The sequence below is a fragment of the Morone saxatilis genome, unplaced genomic scaffold, assembly GCF_004916995.1.
Source record: "Morone saxatilis isolate NCDOM2014 unplaced genomic scaffold, NCSU_SB_2.0 Contig3, whole genome shotgun sequence".
NCBI classification, from domain to species: domain Eukaryota; kingdom Metazoa; phylum Chordata; class Actinopteri; family Moronidae; genus Morone; species Morone saxatilis.
In genome coordinates, this window is record NW_023339873.1 from 10,717,380 (window position 1) to 10,739,890 (window position 22,511).

At 40.0% G+C, this 22,511-nt stretch overlaps 2 protein-coding genes across 2 annotated transcripts in view; one reads left to right on the top strand and one right to left on the bottom strand.

The window, feature by feature from the left end:
* Nucleotides 1-234: 234 nt before the first annotated feature.
* Nucleotides 235-22,511, top strand: part of fancm (FA complementation group M) — a 42,723-nt gene continuing 20,446 nt past the window's right edge. Inside the window, exons 1-4 of the mRNA XM_035674050.1 lie at nucleotides 235-1,012; nucleotides 1,099-1,271; nucleotides 1,846-1,923; nucleotides 2,014-2,172. Coding sequence (XP_035529943.1) covers nucleotides 304-1,012; nucleotides 1,099-1,271; nucleotides 1,846-1,923; nucleotides 2,014-2,172 — 1,119 coding nt within the window. The 5' untranslated portion in view covers nucleotides 235-303. The remainder of the gene's footprint in view (nucleotides 1,013-1,098; nucleotides 1,272-1,845; nucleotides 1,924-2,013; nucleotides 2,173-22,511) is intronic.
* On the bottom strand, nucleotides 4,269-13,915 carry soul3 (heme-binding protein soul3). Its single transcript, XM_035674051.1, has 5 exons — nucleotides 13,311-13,915; nucleotides 8,252-8,346; nucleotides 6,844-6,985; nucleotides 6,526-6,709; nucleotides 4,269-6,326 (listed from the first exon to the last, which is right to left on the bottom strand). The coding sequence occupies exons 1-5, from the start codon at nucleotides 13,543-13,545 to the stop codon at nucleotides 6,155-6,157; spliced, it is 828 nt and encodes a 275-aa protein (XP_035529944.1). The 5' UTR covers nucleotides 13,546-13,915; the 3' UTR covers nucleotides 4,269-6,154.

The window sequence follows — 22,511 nt, forward strand, 5'->3', positions numbered from 1 at the left end:
CGAACTTTTGATTCTGTTCCGGTGTCACCCTGAAAAAATAAAAGCCTCCTTTTAAAATTCCACCACGTACGTGTGTCGGTTTAGCTCTTAGCTTTATATTTCGACGTGAATACAATGCAGTGAAAACGTTACAGTTAAAACTGCATTCAAAAGACCGACATAACGCTGGGGTAGAGCGGTCATTATGTATGTGGTGTTGTATTTTGGTAGAACGTCGGCGGAAGTGACCCTGTTTGTATATTCAGTTTGCAATGTTGCTGCTCGTCACACGGCACTTCTCCTCAAAGTTAGTCGCCACAACTAATGAAAATGAGTAGTGGTTCAAATCAGAGGACTTTGTTTCAGACTTGGGGTGGATCCGTTTCTCAAAGCAACGTTGTTCAACCGAAAAAAGATGTCAAAAAAGCCGCTGGACGGCGCAGAACAGCCCCAAGCAACACTACACAGGTAGCTAAAAAACACCCTCCTCGAAACCCTCTATGGACTGAGATAGGCCAGGAGCCCACGTACACATCAGAGAACCCAGGGAGGACAGAGGAACCTAAACCTGTGTATGAGGATGAATATGACGACGATGATCTGATGGTGGTCGCAGTTTATGAAGCTGAAAAGAGCCTGCAACTTGATAATGCAAACTCATTTCAATATGTCAACCCTGTGGGGACAGAGAGCACTGCCCTCTCCCCCATCCCGTCAGCTGGGCAGACATATCCAGACCTCCCTGGCTTTGACAGCTCCTCGGCTAAGGTATGGATTTACCCCACCAACTACCCCATCAGGGAGTACCAGCTGAAGATATCAGAGGCTGCCCTGTTTCAGAACACACTGGTGTGTCTTCCCACTGGTCTGGGAAAGACCTTTATAGCCTCTGTGGTTATGTACAACTTCTACCGCTGGTATCCATCAGGGAAGATTGTATTCATGGCTCCAACCAAACCACTGGTGGCCCAACAGATTGAGGCCTGTTACAAAGTGATGGGGATCCCACAGGCGCACATGGCAGAGCTGACAGGTAACAAACCGGGACACCAAAACCACGTTCATGTTTCCTCTTTTAGCTTTTATTAACAAGAGTAACAAGAATGTCCCCATCTGCAGGGAGCACAGCGGCAAAGCAGAGACAGGAGGTGTGGAGGACCAAGCGGGTCTTCTTCCTCACCCCTCAGGTCATGGTGAACGATCTGTCCAGAGAGACCTGCCCGGCTCAGCAGATCAAGTGTGTGGTGATCGATGAAGCCCACAAGGCACTGGGCAACCATGCCTACTGTCAGGTACACAAACCCTGTCACTAATGAGCACAGCTTGGCATTAGGTTTGTCACTGATGGGTGTATCTTCAGGTTATACGAGTCAAATTCGGATTGTGAACCTTCGATAAAGTGACTTGAAGTGATAATCCACTCAAAATATTCATTCGGGAATTAACACTCACTATTATAATCTTGAAAGGTGGTTGTAAGATGTCTGTTCCGGAAAATGGAGGCTGTGGTCACAATAAGGGAGCAAGTTTTAAGAGATACAATTCACAAAATACTGTATACCAAGGTAGCTATCCCTATAATATCTCAGGTTGTACTACTAGACCCTTGTGGGAAATCAACGATCACAGCTGCTCAAGGAAAAATATATGATTTTTGCTTCCGTGAATTGTCAGGTAGCCAAAATTACCATTATTTTATCCATATATCGTTTACTATACAATCCTTTATATCCACGCTCTGCTCACCTCTGCTTTCTAGCAAGGGCTGCCTCTTTAAGTTTGCATTCTAGCACTTTTAGTTAGTTAAATATTTGGGCTATTTAAATAAAGTGCTAACAATGTCCTGCCTCTCTTCCTCTTACTCAGGTGATCAGACAGCTCGGCAGCCAGACTCTCCAGTTCCGCATCCTGGCCCTTAGTGCAACTCCAGGGGGAGATACAAAGGTAAGAACAATATACAATATATGTGTCTATAAAATTAGTTGTTTCTCTCTGATGTGACCCAACAATTAAAAAAAATCTCTATCCCTGCAGTCGGTGCAGTCGGTGATCTCGAATTTGCTCATCTCGCACATTGAGCTGCGTTCAGACGAGAGCCCAGACATCCGGGCCCATTCCCACCAGCGTAGTGTGGACAAAATGGTGGTTCCTCTGGGTGAGGCCCTGTCTGCTCACCAGACCCGCTACCTGCAGGTAGGCACAGCGATTTTGCAGAACTCCTCCCTGTACTTACAGCTTTTATTTCTTCCACACAATACACATCCAACATTACAGTCAGAGTTTAGGGGATGTGAAGAAGATTGCTTTTTTATTCAATGCTGAGCACCAAGAACATATTTCTTTCTTGTTGTTACCTAAACTACTTGTCTAGTCAGTCTTTATTGGCCATGATGTTTTTACTCTCAGATTATTATTATACTCAAATACTCAAAATCACCAGCTGACAAGCGCATTAAAACTTTAGTTAGTTTTATATTCAAACATTCCCCTATATATCATTGGTTTGATTTCATCATAATAGAGACCATGTGGCATTAGTTATTTTGATGCTTTGCTGCCACCTTGTGGTCACTTTTAGCTTGCTTCTGTTAAAAAAAAAAAAAAAAATATCCTCAGGCATAATCCTTTTCTGAGCATCACATGTTCCTCTCGCAGCACGGTTCTTACTGGGTCAGTTAATATTAAATGGATTGATTTATTTCGAAAGCAACATCCTGTCACACTCGGTGGTCTGTGGACTAAAAGGTTCTGGATTATTAACGGACCCTACAGGGCTGTCTGCCTGTCACGGGTTGGTTCACTGTCTGTGTGTACTCTACTGTAAACGTGCAGCTACACTTCATCTGTCTCAACTGGCTGGACAGCTGGAATGTGACACCTGCAGTTGAAAGATTAGAGCCGCTGCGTATTAGCTCTGTTGTGTCTTTTCTTCTCTACTCTCTAATTCTTTTTGGATTGTTTGTAATAATAGAGCTTTTCTTGCTTATTCTTTAATTGCTTTGACTTACATTTTTCACCTCCTCTTCACATTACCCCCTGACCGGATGGCGTCTGCATGCCGCTTGTTAACCTCCATTTCCCCACTGCCCTCCCGTAATTCGACCAGACAGTACACAACATAGAGATGACATTGTACTCAGGTGTAAAATGAGCATCGCTGCAGTCATTCAGGCGGAATTTAATGATTTTTGAGCAAATCAGAGAAATGAACCAGTCGTGCAGACAGGTTTGTTTTGTGCTTTTCCATCTGTTTTTGGCCCATTTTTATCACAGTCATGAGTGACAGACCAGTGTTTGTCCATATAATCACTAAAATAACAGTTTTTTTTGTGTCTCACCTTTGTGATTTTGATTGATAATGGATGGTGGTTTTATAGACAATGCGTGTGAACATCAGTGAACATCTAGGCCAAGCCAAGTGCTGAGATATCTGTCATGGAGTTTAGACCCTGAGTTGTGTTGTAATGGAAACTGATGGTGTAATTTAGGGCTTAGATTTTTAGTGCCATTCCACATAAAAGTAATTAGTCCAAAAAGAACTTCTGTTACTTATTTAAACAAATGTGCTCAAGTTTATGACTAAGAGAAAAAACATTTGTGCTTTCAGAAAAGCAGATGTTTAAACACACAAGTTGTTTTTCACATTTATTACACTAATAAAACTGTTCTCAGTGTTAATTCTCATCAGCTTGTTGAATCTCCATCAGACGCTATAGTGTACTATATTGTATAACAGGCTCAGTCTGATATACTGTAGTGTGTGTGTGCTCTTGTGAGAATTCATCATGTTACCATTTTCCAGTAACTGAGCACCAGTTCTTCTCCTGAAATGGGTTATGCTATATGTTTCAGAACAAAATAGGGTGTGACCCGTTTTGTTTGCCACATTTGATCCCATAAAAGGTAAGGAATACTCTTTAGGGATATTCTGTAGTGGGTATACAGTATGTGTTGGTTGGTACAAACACAAGAGCCAAAACCAGCCTAACACACTGGTCTTGCATCTGTTTTAGTAGGAAGCTGGAATGTATTTCTCTCATACAGAACTGCTCAGTTGTTGCTTTAATGAGAATATAAATTAACTACATGTATATCCACATATCATTCCTTAATAGCCTGTGTGGCTCTTTCACCATAATTCAGATAGCCCTTAGCAAGGGATGAGATTTATCATGAGCTTCTCCATACCATATGACTGAACACATAATCTACTGCAACACATTTCTGTAGTAATACTCCCAGTAGAACGTGTGTATCGTGTGTATAAACACAATAAAACTGCACCGTACATTTCAAAAGACAGGAGACGAGCACATTTTTATTGAACAAAGAAAACCACAGTAGCTCTTGTTGTTGCACTTGAATTTTCACAGTACAGCACACTTTTGCAAAACACAAAAAAAAAAAAGCAAAGAGAAAGGAAATAAAAGTTAAATCATCACACTTTATGTTCCCATACAACCAGGCTCTTAAAGGGAAAACCAACCCACATGTATAATGGCTTTGCAAGTGTTTACACACTACAGTTGTCATAGAGTATAATATTGACTACAATCATTTAATGATAAATAAATTCTTTGGATTTGTCAACCAAACTACTTGGCTTTAATACTGGGCAACCATCCCAAACAAATATTTACTTTCTTAACTGACAACTTCGATTAATTAAATAAGATAAAACCAACTTTCTCACAATTTGAACACAAAATATCTGCACGCCTAAGCATTTGATAGGATGCCCCTGTCCTGATAAAAATCCTCACACAGTGATGATTTAGCTAGTTCACTTCCAGTTTTCTTCCACTGGCACCCAAGCAGTAAATGTACATTTTCATAGCAGAAACGTTCCTACATTACTGTGAACTCTAGCTGTAGCTGGTTTGACGTATACCCCTTTGTATATGTTGCATAAAATACAGTGAAGTTAAACATACATATTTCTTTCACTCTTACTTTATAGACTCTCTTTAGATTGGTGAAACAAAAACAGTTTGACCTCAAACAGAATTTAGCTTTCTAAAAAAAAAAAGAGTATAATCACAGTAGAGATATTCTCTGTGCTCATATGTGTTTTCTTGGTTGTCTCTACTCAGCAGCAATGGTATTTGAATGAGTGAATCCATACTCATAACATCGACACAGAGTAGCAAGTAGAAAGAGGTACAGAGGTAACTATTCCTGTGTGTACGGACAGGAAACATAAGGAATGCATTGACTTGCCTTAAGAAAACAAAAAAAAGATGTATATAATATATAAGTACTTCATGATTGTCATTCAGCAGTAAAATCTATGAGTTTTTCAGCGTTTGGTTTGTAGAAGTGTGACATTTGTTTCAACCATCTCCCTGTAGCTGTACATTCATACACAAACACCAATGAACATACTATGTTCATAGGTTTTTGTTTTCTCAGTTTAGTGTCACCTATTGTGTTAAGCTTATTTATGGTTGAAGTCTCCAGTTCTGGTCTGGATGTTGGATGCACTTGTTGTTGAATGAAAACCGTTTTTTTATGCAGTGTGACTTATAACATATAGTGGATTACGTAGTGCAGAGATAAAGAAACAGTGAAACAACAGTGACGGTTGTAATCACCTCAGCAAGCTAGACAATGACAGAGAAAACATATTTTTTCTGTTGTGCATTAACCTTTACCCCACATGACAAGACACTGTAGCTGTGCAACAAACAGAAATTGAGCATATCGATAAGGCTGCATGTCTACTGGGAACCTGCTTCTGCTGTGTAAAGACAGGCTGTTGCATGTTTCTGACAGCACTCAATGGTCACTGCGTTCACAGAGCGCTTAGAGTTCAAACTATTGCAATTTTTTAACAAGAGGGCATCCTTTTTTTAGATATCTCAATGTAAGAGCAGGAGATGAATGCTATCTGGGTCTCTGTGTCCATGAGAGTATGGCAGTGGTTTAGTTCAGTTCTTATGGGTGAAAGAGGATCTATCTAAATTAGCGTGTATGAAAATTCACTGAGGGTTAAGTAAGGGCTGAACAGGCCCCAACAGATCTGGAGTGTGCTTGGCTGGTGGTCATTTTAGGTAGAGGTGGTGAATAAAGACGGTCTTGCATCTGAGGCTGAAGCTGGGCTGCGGCAGTGTCAAGGGAGTCTTAATGAGGCTCAAGGGTCACAGATAGGAGCGCTGCTTAATCCTCTCGTCCCTCAGGGTCGCTCCAGGAACCAGATCTCATTCTGGCGATTGCTGTGAGCGGGGTTGGTGTAGCCGGCCACGATGAACGAGTCGTTGACGCACACACCGGGAGAGTCCAGAAGCTCAGCCAGGGCGTTGATCTGATCAATGATGGTCACTTCGTTGGTTGGACCAGTAAAGGGCCTGGAAGAAGCAGGGAGAGGTGCATGAGTATGAGGCATTACATTTCTATTTCCTGAACCCGAGCAGGAAAAACAGGCCAAGCACTAATTCTACCACCACTGATCACTGATTAAAACATCATTGTTCTTTAGTGCTAAAAAAATAAGGATTTAATTTAGGAGTAGTACAACTTGTTATTTGTATTTCATTCTCTACTCACCTTGTGTATACAGTAGTGGTGGGCCAGATCTCTAGGATGATTTCACTGTCAGCAGGTTGTGGGGGCTGGGCCTGATGCTCAGCGGGGAGGAAATACGCCACTGTGACGTCATGGGAGACCACAGAGTGGGTCTCGTCTGTGCGTACCACTGTGACGATGGGGAGCGTCATGCCCAGGTAGTCTTCTAGAGATGTAAAGGAAATGGAATTATTACCGCTCAGGCTTGGAGAAGATCATCAGCAAATGAAAGATAAGGCAGGGAATTTAACACAGAAGAACCCGATTGTGTGCTAAATGGTCCCTTGCTCATGGACTTACCTAAGGAGTTCTGCTGGCAGATGTATCTCATTATCCTCATAAACCCATAGCAGATGCTCTGCTCATAAGTGTCCTCTCGCATTGTAATACAAGCCCAGTGGCCCTTTTCGTACTGGCGTTTCTCATACAACAGCTCCCCACACTGGAAAAGCACAAGAGAAGAATGTGTTACAATTTTATTTTATGAATAGAGTAGTCCTACAGTTTAATGACGTCTTCTTATGAAACTGTAACATGTGCTATCATAGCTGGGGAAAGGCACTGATGCCAGAAAATGTTCTGACTAATGACTGGAAAGCTAAGCTGTCTACCAAATGTGTGAAGTGCATCCCACACAACTGCTACTTGCAATCAAAATCATTCAAGACACACAGTGTTTTGGCATTGTAAGTGTACTCAACGAGTGACATGTCTTATGAAGCTCCAAGTGTGACACATTTACACAGCTCCTTTGGACAGAATACACACACACATGGGGAGGTGGTGTAATCTAACTATTACTAATGCTTCTCTGTGATTTGTATCCTGTTGAATCAGCTGTATCAGTAAGTTTTACATACTGTCAGTAAACATTATTTTACCTACTGTTAATGACCTCAAGGTATATTAGTGCTTCAAATTAATATCTTAGAACTTGTATAAATATTTACGTATAATCAGTGATGAAAACAATACTTTTTTCTTTTTAAATATTTGTACGCAAAGTCACCGCCGCAGCTTCGGGTGTATGACCTGAAGTTCTAAGTCTGCTTACTGTCAACGTGCTGTCCTTCAGAAGGGACTGAAACCTGCTCTAAGAATAGGGTGCCATGGTTGTCCTTTGTTTAACCGGAGACTCCAGCCAAGTTTTAATGAACTAATTAACTCAAGTTAAACCAATTAGCCCTCTTTATTTATACGGCCCCCTAAGGACTTTAGGCGGCTTACTGTATTGGGTGACACGATCATCTTGTTGAAAATAAGTAGCTGACCCATACTCACACAGAAGATCTGCATGTGATGTGATGTTGTGTTTATATATTTTTTATATAAGGCAACATCTGACCTAAAATTGACCAACAACCAGTTTAATCCAATTTAACGGGAATAGCAGAAAAAGGGATCTGGAATAGCCTGTTCCTCCAGTAAAATGTTTAATCTCATAATGTTATTTCTGTACCCTTGTTGTCTTTGTCAGCTACCCCAGTTTGGACATGTTGCTATTAATATGAGGTCCTTGCATCAGCAGTTCACTGTCCTCGTGAACATGTAGACGAAGGTTTCTGACTGCTACTTTTCAAAGATTGGGTTGATAGTTTTTTCTTCTCTTAATATAGAAAAACTAAACCGTATAGAGAGACAGGGTTACACAGGCTGGAAGTATATAGATGATTTGTTGTGGTCAAAGTAGTAAAAGGCAGATTGATACCTTCTCTTTGCGTGCGAGGAGGGTGAAAGGGACGTGTTCTCTGTGACTGCGTCCTTGGTTGTTGCTGGTTAGCTGTTGAATGGGCTCTGCCATATCTGTCAACAGACAAAATACGTGGTCAGTTTAACCCCGTGGGTAGAAAATAAAGTATTGTTTGCATGAGTAAAAACAAATAAGAACTGTCATCTTTGGCAGCATATTGTTCTTCAGCCATTAACTCGATCCTTAAAGCAGAAGCTAAGTGTGGCCTCGCATATGTACTTGTAGCATCCATACAGTACTTCCATACAACTCTTTTCCACAGATCATATCAACACTTGCCGTCCATTGTCTCTAATCTGTATAAAACATACTCACTTCCAGTAACCTGCAGGCAGTGTTGGTAGTTTGTGTGGGAAAAGGTTGCCAGATGGGCAGAGCACTGTGCCAGGATGTCGCAGAGTGTAATGTTTATTGGAGCTGATGGAGAGAACACTGACTAAAGCTGCCCAGGGCCAGGTATAGACTGTTATTAACAGAGCGGAACTACAGCACGAGCAAATGCTTTTGAAATACTGGAGCATATTTTACCTATTGCCTTTTATGATGATGCCCATGTTGTCAGATTAAATAGTGGAATTGTGTTCCATTGTTGAACTGTCAAATACAGGGGACTTGAACCCAATTCAATCACATTTTGTCAATCAATACCATGGAGGACAACTGGGTCAGAGAGATGTGATATTTAGGTGATCAATCCTTTGACAAAGAACACTGCTGTGGTTTGGTGTGCGTGTGAGAGCGCGTGGATTTAGCAGGATCTCATGAAATGAAGGTAACACTAGTCTCAATGACTGATTAGGAGTGACTCAGCGTGGATAATGGCCATGTATATTTGACAGTATAATATTTTCTTTCAGTTTATATGTGTCTTCAATATGAGAGACATGGAGGGGAAGAAAACACACCAGCTTAACCCACTGCTCATCGGTTTCTATGGCAGCACCTCCAGAGCCGCACAACACTGACGTAGAACGATCAACACACGCACTTGTTTTCGTACTTGAGATTTCTAATCAATACAGGACTGTAGTCAAGTCCCGCTTTTAGTGTGGCTCCTGTTCCACAAACCTCTGCTCCGCTATGTAGTATTCTGTCAAACTGACACATAATTGTGAGATATTCTCTTCATAATCACTTTCAACAACTTCACTTCCAATGAGGTTCAGACTTCTCCTTGAGGACCATCATGCTACAGTAACACCACTTTCCAACAGTGGGTTCAAGACATATTCTTATTAAATTGCAATTAATCTATATAAAATTATTTATAATTGGGACAATTATCCAGCATAATTCAGAGATAATCTGCATCGGCCATTGTCTGCGCTCACGAGGTCAAAAAAGGTCTTCAGACACATCGGCAGGTAGCCCTGTCAGTGTGGCTGCTGTGGCACGATGCTTTGTGAGTTTTGGTGAAGGTGGTGAAAAAGTTACTGTACTATAACTCTCATGCATCCTGCTGTAAATATAGGCCTGAGTTTCCTATAGAACAGAATAAATGTATACATAGTTTTTCTTTGTTTTGATAAATATTGGCATTGGCCAGTAAAAAACCCATATCAGTCAACCACTAGTCAAAAACATTTCCTAAAAATTTAAATAGACTAGATCTAACGAAAAACTGTTATGCAAAAGTAAGAACACAGTGCAGCAGAGGGCCAGTAGAGCAGCGGCAGTAGTTGTGAGTGTACAGTCTATTTATGGTTTCTTATTTACACAATAAAATACACAACAGTTTAACAGGTGGGTAGATGGGAGAGTAGGGAAGAACTACTGCACTACTGTCAATATTCACTTCACTACCAGGTAGACGAGCTCCATGTGTGTCAAGAACTGAGGCCTATCGTGGGTTCACATTAAATGTCAGTTGATTGACTTCAATAAGTGACGTGGGAAGGTTTTAAGTGCTGACTGGTCTGTATTATTAACACTACGATTGATGGGAACAGACCACAGAAACAAGACCATGCTTGTCTTCATAAATCTGTTCAAACAGTTACAAAAAGGAAAAATGTCAGTATCATCACATCAGATTATTGTGGTAGAAAGATCAGCGTGCAGTTAAGTACAATTTGTGTCATTTGGCACAAGAACACTGCGGTTTAATTTGTTTTTAGTTCTCGGGTGTGCTAAGGGGGTGATTATTGTCAATATTATTAAGGGTGACTAAGACGAGGTCAATTTGGTTCATTAACTCTCAGTTTGGTGTTCACTGATGTGAAGTTAGAAACACATCATTCCATCTTGTTGACCAGCTAGAGGCCCTTCATGCTTCCCCAGTAGCTGATGGTATCTACTCCTCTGACCTCCATGAAAATTAGGCATGCAAGCCCTACGCACTGTAAAGGGCTTCTACAGGAGAGTACAGACAAGCTGCACTGCTAGAGTCAAACCTATAAAACAGTATAGACTGGACACCATTTAAACAATATAGGTGGTATCTCTTTGTGACACAGGGCTGGGCTGTAAAAACAATTAGCGACAAGTTGTATATGTAACATTAGCTAAAGCAAGCCAATCAAGAAAGCAGAGCTCCCACCTCAGTCCTGTCCATCCGACTCCATCCCAATTAGAGAAAAGGAGTTTACTGTGGCCTTGGCCTGTGTCCTTAGCTAGAGTATTGTACTACAGGACTTAGCAGTTGAACCTCGCTTCTAGTACAGGCAAGGTAGTTAATCCACCCTGAGTCAGAAAGCCCCAGCAAGTGTTTGTTGCATTAAGTCCTCAATTAGTGCTGTGGTCTGAGGGCAGAGGAAGGAGGATGTGCCAGTCTTTGTTACTGGATTCTCAGTGAGGACCCAGTTGGACAAATAGCTTAACCAGATGGTTTCCAACTTAGAATCAGGACCCCCTCAAAGGGATAGGACGGGATTAAAAATAAATACTTGGTACTAAATAATGTTTATTCTTTGTCCCTTTCCCAAAATAATTAATATTTTCTTGTAAAATGCTACTTTTTAGCCTTTCAGACATATAACAATTATTTTAACTAAACAATCTGAGGGGGGAAGAAATCACTGAACTGCTCATGACATGTTGAAATGGTGGTGGGGCTCACAGGTGGATAGTACTTGGCTAAGGAGTATTAATTAACATAAGTGGAACCAATAAAGAGGTCTTTGATATTATATAATGTTTTGTCCTCTACAAGGCACAAACAAACAAATCTGACGTGTGTTTTGAAAATAGCATTTTATTGCTGTGAATCTGGAATTAAAATGTTGAAGTTTGGCTAAACTCAATGGGTCCATTGTTCTGGTCTGTGTATCCAGATCTGTGATTAGCAGCGACATGGAAGATTCCAGAGTTCAAAACAACCGCTGTTGTTGTCGTCTCTAGCTGAGCACAATGTCTGGGTTTGTAAACACAAACCGACAAAATCGATCAGTGAAAAAAAAAAAAAACAACATTCAGGTACTTTTGAAATATATTTGCTGACAATTTTCCAGAGAAAATGTCGGACTATGAATAGACTTTGGAGATGAACCCAGGAAAAATCAGTGACTGAATTCAATAATTTTGTTTTCCCCCCTTTGTTTATATGGTTTCACAACAAACATTTACAATAATAAACAGTTACACTGTTAATTTATTCTAATCAGACAGTGAAGACCAATTTAAACCTTCAGTCTTTGCACTTTTCATTCTACGACGGGACCGCCCAGCTGCATGCTAACGTCAGACGCAGGCAGTGTGTTGTGGAGGCCATCTTTCTAGTTTAGGGTTTGCAAAGCCGTTCAACCTTCAGTGCCCTAAACACATTCCTGATGGCTTGCAATTAAATCACACACACGTAAATACAAACTCATGAATGTTTATCATCACAGCCCATTTTATTTGTTGTTTGTTATTTGTTTGCATATTGCAGCAACACAACGCAGCTCTTTGTTGAATGGAGCTGTAAACGGTGTGTTTACTGTTAAGTGCTTTTTTTTTTTTGTTCGTTTCATCCTGAGGTTGAAATAATCAAATCACTAAATAAACATTAAAGCCAAAGAGGAATTACAGAGATTTCATATTGCAGTAAATTCGTAAAGAACTACCAACACAGTTAAACCAGTCAATTCATGCTAGATAAATGACTAATATTCTATTTTATCATTTGATTTCTATTAAGCTTCTTACTTGCTAGACACCACAAATTCTAGTATTACCATATTATTCACCGTACTATTACTGCTTTTGTATTAGACCATACTTCTGCAGTGATTCCACTATCGTTATCATTATAATGTCTATGATATTGCACGGTCTTAATACAATATTCAAACCTACAAGAGGAGACAGGTATTCGACATATATGCCTGATGAATCTGAGTGAAAGTGTGCGAGTAAATCCAACGCATATTCCTAACAACTCACTGAACTTGTGATCTGTTGCTTTCTGTGCAACAGTGTTAAGAGTGACAGAGGACTTCCCCAATTGTTTCCACTAAGAGGATCTCCTCGTTTTCATGCGGTTAACAACAGACTTATGTTATATAAAAGGGGGATAAAGAAACTCATCTGAGAATAACACTGTGCAACAGTGCAGTGTGTTCTCTGATTTTGCAACATAAAATAATGATGATATTAAATTATTTCTCATCTTTCTGGGACCCACAGAAACTCTTGTACCTTGTTGTAACAGTCTGCTCCTTTTTAAATATCAACCTGTCTCCATGCTATGTATTTAACTCATTTGACTGTGCGCCTGCTGCTTTGCATACAACGCACTAACTTGTCTGATAAACCTACAGTTTTATGAAAGCGTGTCTGCCCTGGGGGACAGGGAACGAGTTGTCCTTGCTGGAACTATTTTATCTCTCGCTGGAAACTAGGTCAGTGTACATAGTGCTATGCCTTGAGGAAGTTGAGCCAAAGTACCTCAACTATGCAACAATGCTGTTGTTACTTGTCTGTAAAAGTTAAATTATATGTGCACACATATACCTCAAAGAAGGAGGCTGGGGAACAAAAGCCTTTAAAGTTAGCTAAGGTTGTATGTCACGGGGTATTTCTTTAATATTTATTTTACCTTCGGACACTTCCACTTGGTGTCCCCGGGCTACGTCCTGCCAGTAATGCAGCAGCCGGTCGTCGTCTTCCTCCATGGTTTCTGCCTCTTCTTCGAGGCTGCCGTTGCCCGAGTCTGACAGCTGGTCTTCGGAGAAAGACTCCAGGTCCTCCAGTGTGATCATCCCGGGTTGGTCGGTGTGGTCTCCACCACCACCACCACCTCCTCCATTCATTTGACAGCCACCTCGGTCCATTTCTGCTCGTAAAACTACCACACCGTGGGGAGGAAAAACAGCCGAATATCACGTCTGATTTGCCGCTAAATTTAGCTTCGTGTCGGTTAAGGGTGCCTCGGTGCTTCGCTTCTACAGATTACACCAACCCGTTACTTGCTGGCAGACAAAACAGCCACTACGAGTCTTTCTTCGACACATTTAGCTATATTCATATTCGCAATGGTTATATCTGAGTCGAGCGAGTCATATTCCTTCGCTGGGTGTACTTTTCTACTCGCTTAAAACAAAACAAAAACACACAACAACACAAGAAGCAAGTCGTGCGCCGCGACTGTGCGGAGCAGCGCGACGCTCCTCTCTTTGTAGCCGGAGGTGAACGCGGTGTTTACGGGAGAGGAGGGCGGACCACGTGACGCTGCGGGGCTCACACTGCCCCTCCTCACACTGCTGCCCGAGATGATAAATACCCGAGACCCCCACCCGGGGTACGGACACAGACGGTAATCTCAGAGGGGGCCAATGTGGGAACGGTAACCAAAGGTACCCTCTTGAGAGTCAGCGTTGGTCTAACAGCATGTTAGCAGTAGTTTACAAGTGATTATTATTGCTTAAGTAATGTCACATGTGAGCACCGCTGCTCATTAATTGTGTGCTGTAGCCCATTGAGCTGCAAACTAATGATCATTATTAATAGCCATGACACATAGTGATAACGGCAAATTATTATAATTGCCTCCTATAAATACAGAGATATTCAATTCACAATTATTAGCAGAGAAAAGCAGCAAATTGTCTTATTTGAGAAGATGGATATGTAAAAAAATTAAGTAGGCATTCATTTTTAACATTTTGTTTTGCACAAGAAACTGTATTTCTGGTCTACTATTTTCTTATCAACCTAATTGTATTTTATTTAGTGGATTTTATTGTTTTTGATGTCTTTGTTCTACGTTGTTCTAATGCATTTCCTCACCTTATATGAGTCATCTTAAATCCACCTGTGTTTGTGATGCTCTATTCAAATAAAGTTGCCTTGCCTTGTCTAGTGTTATATAGTAGGATGCTTTTCAAAGGTCTTTTTTTTTTAATTTTACACAATGTATAAACAACATTTCTCATTTTTATATAAAATTACATCAGTATATTAAAAAAATCCATGTCCACACAATTAAAAACAATGATGAACTTCCTACCTCTCACTGTCTACGTGCACTGTAATTAAAGGTGCACTCTTTTTGGCTTCAGTCACAGGTTTGACAGCTTTAGCTCATTTATGTGTAACGCCCTGTTTGTAACAGTGACACCTGGTTCCTCGTACACATGTGATTGTTCACATGCCAACCCTTTAAGAAATTGATGACGGTCTTGACAACAGGACACCCAGTGATAGAGGGCAGAAGGGTGTGGGTCGAGTGTGTGTACAGTCATGACTGTCTTCATAAGTGTAATAGGAGAGGGAATACAGACCCATAGCAATATACTTTAAAATACACAATAAGCTACATGGACATTAGAAGACAGGAGGGATGATGAGGAATGCTTTTAAAATAATTATCTCCCGTGGTCTTTGCTTTAGTGCAGGTTTTTTCATATTTCATTATTTTAATATTTAGTTTTTTATTGTGGTTGATGGTAAATAAACCTTTCCCTTCGCAAAGATAATAAACAAACTTGAACTTGTGCACTAGGGCACGGGCTAAGCAGGATTTCCTCTGATCTGCAACAGCCAGCCACCATGTTGCACCCTTCAACACGCACGTAGAGAGGACATTATATAATCCTCTATAGTCTGTGGGGGGAGTCTCATTGCAACTATAATACACACGTGCAAACTCTGATACACAGACCTAATAGGCCCCCTGCATGGCTGTAGACCTCAGCATTAATCCACCTACACCTTACGTCTTCTCTTTATAAATACTCACAGTCACACAGTGATTGCATTTTGATTCACGACAGCCCTCGAAAATTAATTGAGCACCCTCACAGCAACAGTAGTGTTTCATCATTTATCACGTTGTTAACCATATTGGAATTTCCACGCCTCATTTGAGCCTCCTCATAAGTATCCGTGATGATGAGGCGAGCTTTACCATACAGATGCATACACATATATCAATAATTTCCTCCATGCAGGAGCGAGAGTTCAGCTTAGTGTAGGGTCTGTTATTAATAGCTGCCTACAGAGTGGCTTTTTCACTGATTCCCCACGTCACTTAGCTCCATGCCCCTCAACCAATCAACTGTTTTCCCCCTGCTGAGCATGCTCAGTGAGGCTGCCATCAACGATGTTGTCATCTGGCACACGTCCTCTCCCCTCCTCTCCTCTCCCCTCCTCTCCTCTCCTCTCCCCTCCTCTGGCTCCTTCTCCCTCCTCTCCCGCTTCCCGTCCTCTCCGTCTCGTCTCCTCTCCTCTCCTCTTAATGAATTTAGTTTCTAGCCTTGTGAACGGAATCCAGCATCTAAACATTCACCTTTCATGTGTGATTTACTGTTTTTTTTTATGGACCCTTTAGCTTATGCTATTTGTGAAAATCAGTGTATTACCATAATTTTAATTAACGATACAACTGTAAACCGACCATGGAGGACCACGGTTGAAAAGAAATGGGAAGCCTCTCTGTGTGATATGGTAGGTAGTGTTTTAGGAAGAACGATTAGGAAGACTTTTTGCCCTTTCACTACTCCCACCTCCTACTTCCATCTGTTATTGCCTGAAACTGTTTTCCTTTATTTTGAAGGACAGTGATTGTGTTTCTGTTTTGCCTTTTCTGCTTCAAATTAATTTAAAGGTCTTGACAACACCTTACCTGTTCTAATACTGTACAGCAGTGGTTCCCGACCATCCCCCACTGCCTAACCATATGAATCCCCAATTACCCCTTCATTCAATACACCATGTATGTGTCAAAGGTGTCATTAATTTATTTAATGTCAAACTGGATGTATATAATTATATAATTAGATTTTAATCAGGTATATCATTGTTCATATTTATCAAAGGAGTAATCTCATTCCTTTTTTCTCCACGTCCCATTGTTTGCTTTCTGCTTCATAAATTATTGAACATTTTCCATCTGTTTCTTGGTTATTGTGACAGGTTTTTCATGTGCTTTTATAAATCTCTGGTTTGTCATAATACAACAGCCAGATTCACTCCCATTTAGCACCAAAAGGTATAGAAACTGTAGGGCACTTCACACTTCTCAGATTAATGTATTCCTGTGAATGAATGAACAAATGCTATGCGAGTTACTAAACAAGTATTTAAAACAAACTGTTAAACAAAGATTAATGGTACAATAACTGCCATGCAAGATGATGGATCAATTTGCCATATGATATGATAAAAGTAAAGCAATGGTTATTCAATCAAAAATAAAATAGAACAATGAATAATTAGCAACTGTTCTCNNTTTTCAAGCAAAAATGCCCAAAAAAAGACGTCTTCTTGGTCTTACATTATATTAAATTCAATTTTTGTCGATTTTGGACTGTTAAAACAAGACAATAAATGACACCACTTTGTGCTCTAGAATTGTGTTATAGGCATTTTTTTTCACTGTTTTCTAATGTTTTATAGACTAAACAAATCAGCAAGTTAATTTATAATGAATCTAATCCTTAGTTGCAGCCTTAGGTACAAGTATTGGACAGGTACAGACCAGAGTGCAGAAAGCTTGAACTAGAGCACAGTTTTTCTTTCTGCACATTCTGTCATTTCACTCCACATTCCAACCAGACAAAAACAGCAACCTCACTAATCTGGTTCTTTGTAATCTCATAATCTGGTCCAGACGGCTGCATACACATTCCCTCATTGAGCTCCACCTCCATTAACTATGAAAGGAGAGATGTGTGTTTGTTTGTGGTCCTTTCTCTCTCATCGGTGTTCTGCTTCTCTCTAATACACACAACCACTCAGAAATTCTATGTCGTTTGTAAAGTTACACTGCAGAAGATGTCATATTACCACAGATTCAGAATAAAGTTTGCAGAACTACAAGCTAAATTCTTGTAACTCACAAATACATTAATAGGATTAAAGACTGCAGTAATGCGGCTGTGATTATTATACTGTACACCAGAAAACAAATAACTTGGATTGATAAAATAATGTAAAAACAACTTTGTTCCTCGTAGATGCCTACTAGTAGATGTGAAGTTAAATTGCCAGAGGGTGGCGCTAGAGAAAAGGATGCTAACATGCCAACATTAGCATGTTATTATGAATATTGCATATAACTATTAAATATTAACATCCGGACGACCGCATGCTGATTGTCAGCGTGTATACAGTTACTGTAGCTTGTTAACATCTGGACATTTAAAATGCAGTGTTAGTTAATTCGGTTACATTATATTTTGTGAATTTAAATTGCCCTGTACGAGTGATTGTGAGCATGTATGGTTATTTCTGGATATGTGATAGACTGGTTTTATCCAGTCCCCCTTTATCCTGAAAAAAATGGTCTATAAATAATAACACATCAATGTGTGCAGTTGGCATGCTAGCATTCTAACTATGTTAGCTTTAATCCTGTCATGCACCTACAGTGTTGTTGGACAAGTAGAAAGTTAGTTGGTGGTGCTAGTTGGAAAGTCATGGGATCACCAAAGTCATTCAGGAGTCATTTCTGGAGACAGGGCTGTAGATAGCACCAAATTTCATGGTAATTCATCAAATAGTCCTGAGGCACATGTCCTTGTTATGGTACAGGGTTGAATTGCACCTCTTCTTTTTTCATCACCCATTCATGGAACGAGGGGAACTACTATTCTGAAGGAAGAAAATCTAGCTGCCACCAAAGTGTGATGAACAGAAGCAAGTGTTAAAGCATGTCCGAGTATTTTTAGCTGTAACACATCTGGAGACATCGCTTTGGGCTTAGTAACTTGTCATGGCCATTCATCATTATTTTAGACAATTTTTAGGACCAAATGTGATCGAACTACGGCAAGCGGCATTTCTCAGCTTCACATGGAGCATCGTGTTGTTAAACTTCCCTTCAGTGGAAACGGGTAGGATAGGATGTATTGGCAACCTGGGTCCTTCCTGTTGCTTATTAGTAGCATCTGCCACTGATTGGTCGAATTGGAATAAAAAGCACAATCAGTAATAACGAACACACTGTCCATGTGTGCATTTACCTCACACATTGAAAGCTTATTTACTCACCAGCACTTCCAATATCATCCTATATGTTTATTGCATTCATTTCTTTAACCCCATTCTTTTTTTAAAAACTCCAACCTTGTTGTCAAATAATCCCTTTCTGTCCATACTCTAAAAAAACCTTGCTGTGTAATAATATAGAATCTCATCTCCACTGCACACACTTGTTACCTGCTCCTTCATTTCTCAATAAATCTTCTTTAGCAATCACCTGGTTAAGTCACTTGTTTTCAAGGTTTTAGGCCATATCATTATGTGACTGAAGCACAGTCCGCTACCATATGGTCTGACTCCCTTACAGTCTCATATAAAAGGCTTTAGGACGTTGGGTGATAGAGCTCTTGATGTTTTCTGAAAAGGATCGGGGGAATTATGGGTTGTTATTTAACCTTTGTTTGTCTTGCTAAGCTGTATGAAAGCGCGAACTGCATTTGCACCTCAGGAAAGCAGGTGCGACGGCTTTTAGCAGAAATTAGGCTCCAGTCCCCACATGAAGGGGGAAATTTCAATTGTTTTTCACATAAAGAGAGTACGAGTAGGTTATCTAATTCACCTCCTATAATTTACGTGCACAATTACTTGTTGTTCTAGTTCCGATGGTGATTATGAAATCATGGTATAAGAATATAATCTCATGAAGGGGTTGGATTCTTGTTGATTGTGATGGCCTTAATTGGGAAAATAAAAAACATTCTATTTAAAAAAAAAATAACAAGGTCAAAGTGGTTTTGGAGAAAATACTTTTGTATCGTAATGTATGGTGTATATGCTTAAAGTATGATGCTCGAAAATTATCCATCACCTGTTATCCCAGGTGATGACTGTCCAGGTGTTTTTTAAAAACTTACTATACGAATATATTATTGGTAACCAAAATATAATTCATAGACAATATATAAAACATTTGAGAGTATCCTATAATATAAAACTATTTATGTTACAAGAATATCTAATGGGGTGGGAATGTGAAATTTGTATGAACCATTAAGCTGGACATCAGTTGGCTACACTTCAGTCATATTACAGTTAAGCTTTGTTTCCACTCTGTACACAAGCCCCATTCACAAATCGAAGCAGAGATAATTGTCCTCTATCTGTTACAAATTTTAAAAACATGGTTACCCAATTATTCCAAAGGGCACTTCTTCAGGCATTCCTTTTATCCTGTTTCGGTTTCTGGAGCAGGTTTGTTAACAAGCTCAAATTGAAATTGTTAATGACCCATCCTCCCATTATCTGCAGTTGTGAGGATGGAATTAGATATTGTTAAAATCGTCTGAAAAACAAGTTCCATCTCTCTTCCCATTATAAGAAATGAGGACAGGAAGGTAGAAAGATTCATTCATATTTTAATGTTCTGTGTCTCTTTTTCTGAAGTAAGACTTCCATTCAGTCTGTTCGGTAATAGAGAACACATACATACACGGTGTGTGTCGTGTGTGTGTGTGTGTGTGTGGTGTGTGTGGTGTTGTGTGTGTGTGTGTGTGTGTGGTGTGTGTGTGTGTGTGTGTGTGTGTGTGTGTGTGTTGTGTGTGTGTTTTTTTTGGCGTGGACGCAAATTCCAGCTTTAGTCAGTACAATGCTAAGCTAGTCAGTCTGATACATATCCCTTAACACAGGAAATGGCTTATTAATGAGTTTGTTACTCCTTCCTGCCAGGTGCTGGCAGAAATTCATGTCTCGTCCTGGTCCAGAACCGGTGATGGCTCACAAAGACCTGCGGACTCTCGGCAAAAATACCAGCTCATCCTCGCCAGGGACCAGTTTCCGCAAGAACCCACCACCACACATCATGGCACGGACTATGCTTTATTTAAAATTGGGTGGCTTGTTTGTGTTATATAATACAAATGTATGCTATAAAATAAGTTTTACATTATATATATCACTGGTGCTCCATTTCATTATGCATGCCCAAAAAAGATTGTGCCAAGGCTGTAAGAAAAATAATCAATCCACACAGTGGCCTCTAGACTGTTTATAAATATGATCGCATTTAGATGATTGATTTTTCACTGTATTTTCTCTTTAGGAGCATTGTCGGTAGTTGAAGGAAAATGATGGATTTTCTGTCCAAGTGCAGAAATAAAGTATGACTACCTGAATGGAAGCATCAGAGTGTTCGTATATTTAGTGGGAGTGAATTACATAACATTACATAATTAGAATTGAGAATTGAGGTTAATGCATTATTTTTTGATACTGAGGTTTCATTTGCAAAAGACAGTTAATGCATTGATGTATTTTGAAATGTAAGTTTAATGCAAACAGTTCATATTCATAAAGCCCACACTTTTATTTTAATTTAATTTAGATTTTTTCTTTTTTTAAATCAATTTCTTACTAGTGTTTACAATGGCTTGTGGACTAACATGCTCTCCTGCTCTCTACAGGGTCCACAGCCAGGGAATGCATGGGAGGGGCGACTTCGCCCTTGTATCAGCCTGTACCATGGCTACGAGCTTGCTGATGCAGATGGGGCTCCGATCGTCTTCTTTTACATTCCAGGAATCATGGGACGGATCCAGAGTCACTTACCTTACCCTCAGGCTTTTCAGTCTATTAGTTGCACTTATCCACATAATAAGGGCTTTGCTGCATTAGAGAACATAATTCCACACCCCCTCACCCCAGCATTGTCCATCAGTGTATGTACACTTAAATAAATGTGTCATGTTATATTGACTCTCCATTGCTTTGTTTGATTCAGAGATGTCCAGGGCAGGAATGGAGCTGCAAGAGGACTCCCACCTTCATGGACCGTTTACCATAAACTAGAAGCAATTTTTTATCTTTGTTTTGTGCTTTTTTCATGTTTCTGGATTTTTTGATGTGTTTTGTTGTGTTTTGTGTTGTTCTTTGTTTTCTGTTGAAAAGAAAAGCTTATTAAAAACCTACATCAAGCTGAAAATGTGCCTTAAAGGGGAGGGAGTGTCAAAACTTAAATTTAAACTTAAAAAATGAATTACAAAATGATAAATGATGATGGAATTGAACTTACTTAAGTTGAGTATAAAGGGCTGAAGTACAGAAAACTTGAATAGAACACAAACACTCAAGACTTTATTGATTGTATTAATATTCAATATTATATTACATTTACCTACGTAGTGTGAGTAGTATTGGTGGACTTGGCTCATTAATGTGGTAGGCGATAAGAGGGCGGTCAAGTGGTGTGAGAGAAGAATTAGAATACTATTTGTATATATATGTCACAATCCATTTACAGAGTGTAAAGAGTCTACTGTTCATCCTATCATCTGAGGATTAATTTAAACTTCTGTCTCTCTTTGTCCTTGTTGGGGATATTTTCAAGCTGAATGCTGTCATTTATGGCACTGTAAAGTGTACCTTGTAAAACAAACAACAAAAAAGGTGTGGCGGGCCGTTGCATTGATTTAATGCTGGTTTCCTTGCACGAAATTACTCTGCAACAGTCTGTTGTTTTTCCTCTAAATGATAATGCAGATTCATTGATGTAAATGGTACAGTGTGTCCTGCACACATCGATTCAATTTATGAGCTAGCAACAGATATTCCACAGTACCATACACGATGAGTTTAGATAAAAGGTACAGATTGAATACTTTTACTGTTGTATAGCTGGGTTTATGCTGGTCCATGTGTGTGTTATAGGTGGTTGCACAGGTTCCGTCAGGGAGGCTTCAACACGCTGGTGTCGACCTGTGTGGGGGGGAGGAGGGCTGGATATCGGAGAGTTGGACCTCATGTTTTCTTCGATGCCCAGAAGAACCCCATCCGCCCTGGTGCAAGTCGAATTGTCGAATGCACCGTAATCAGCGGGTAC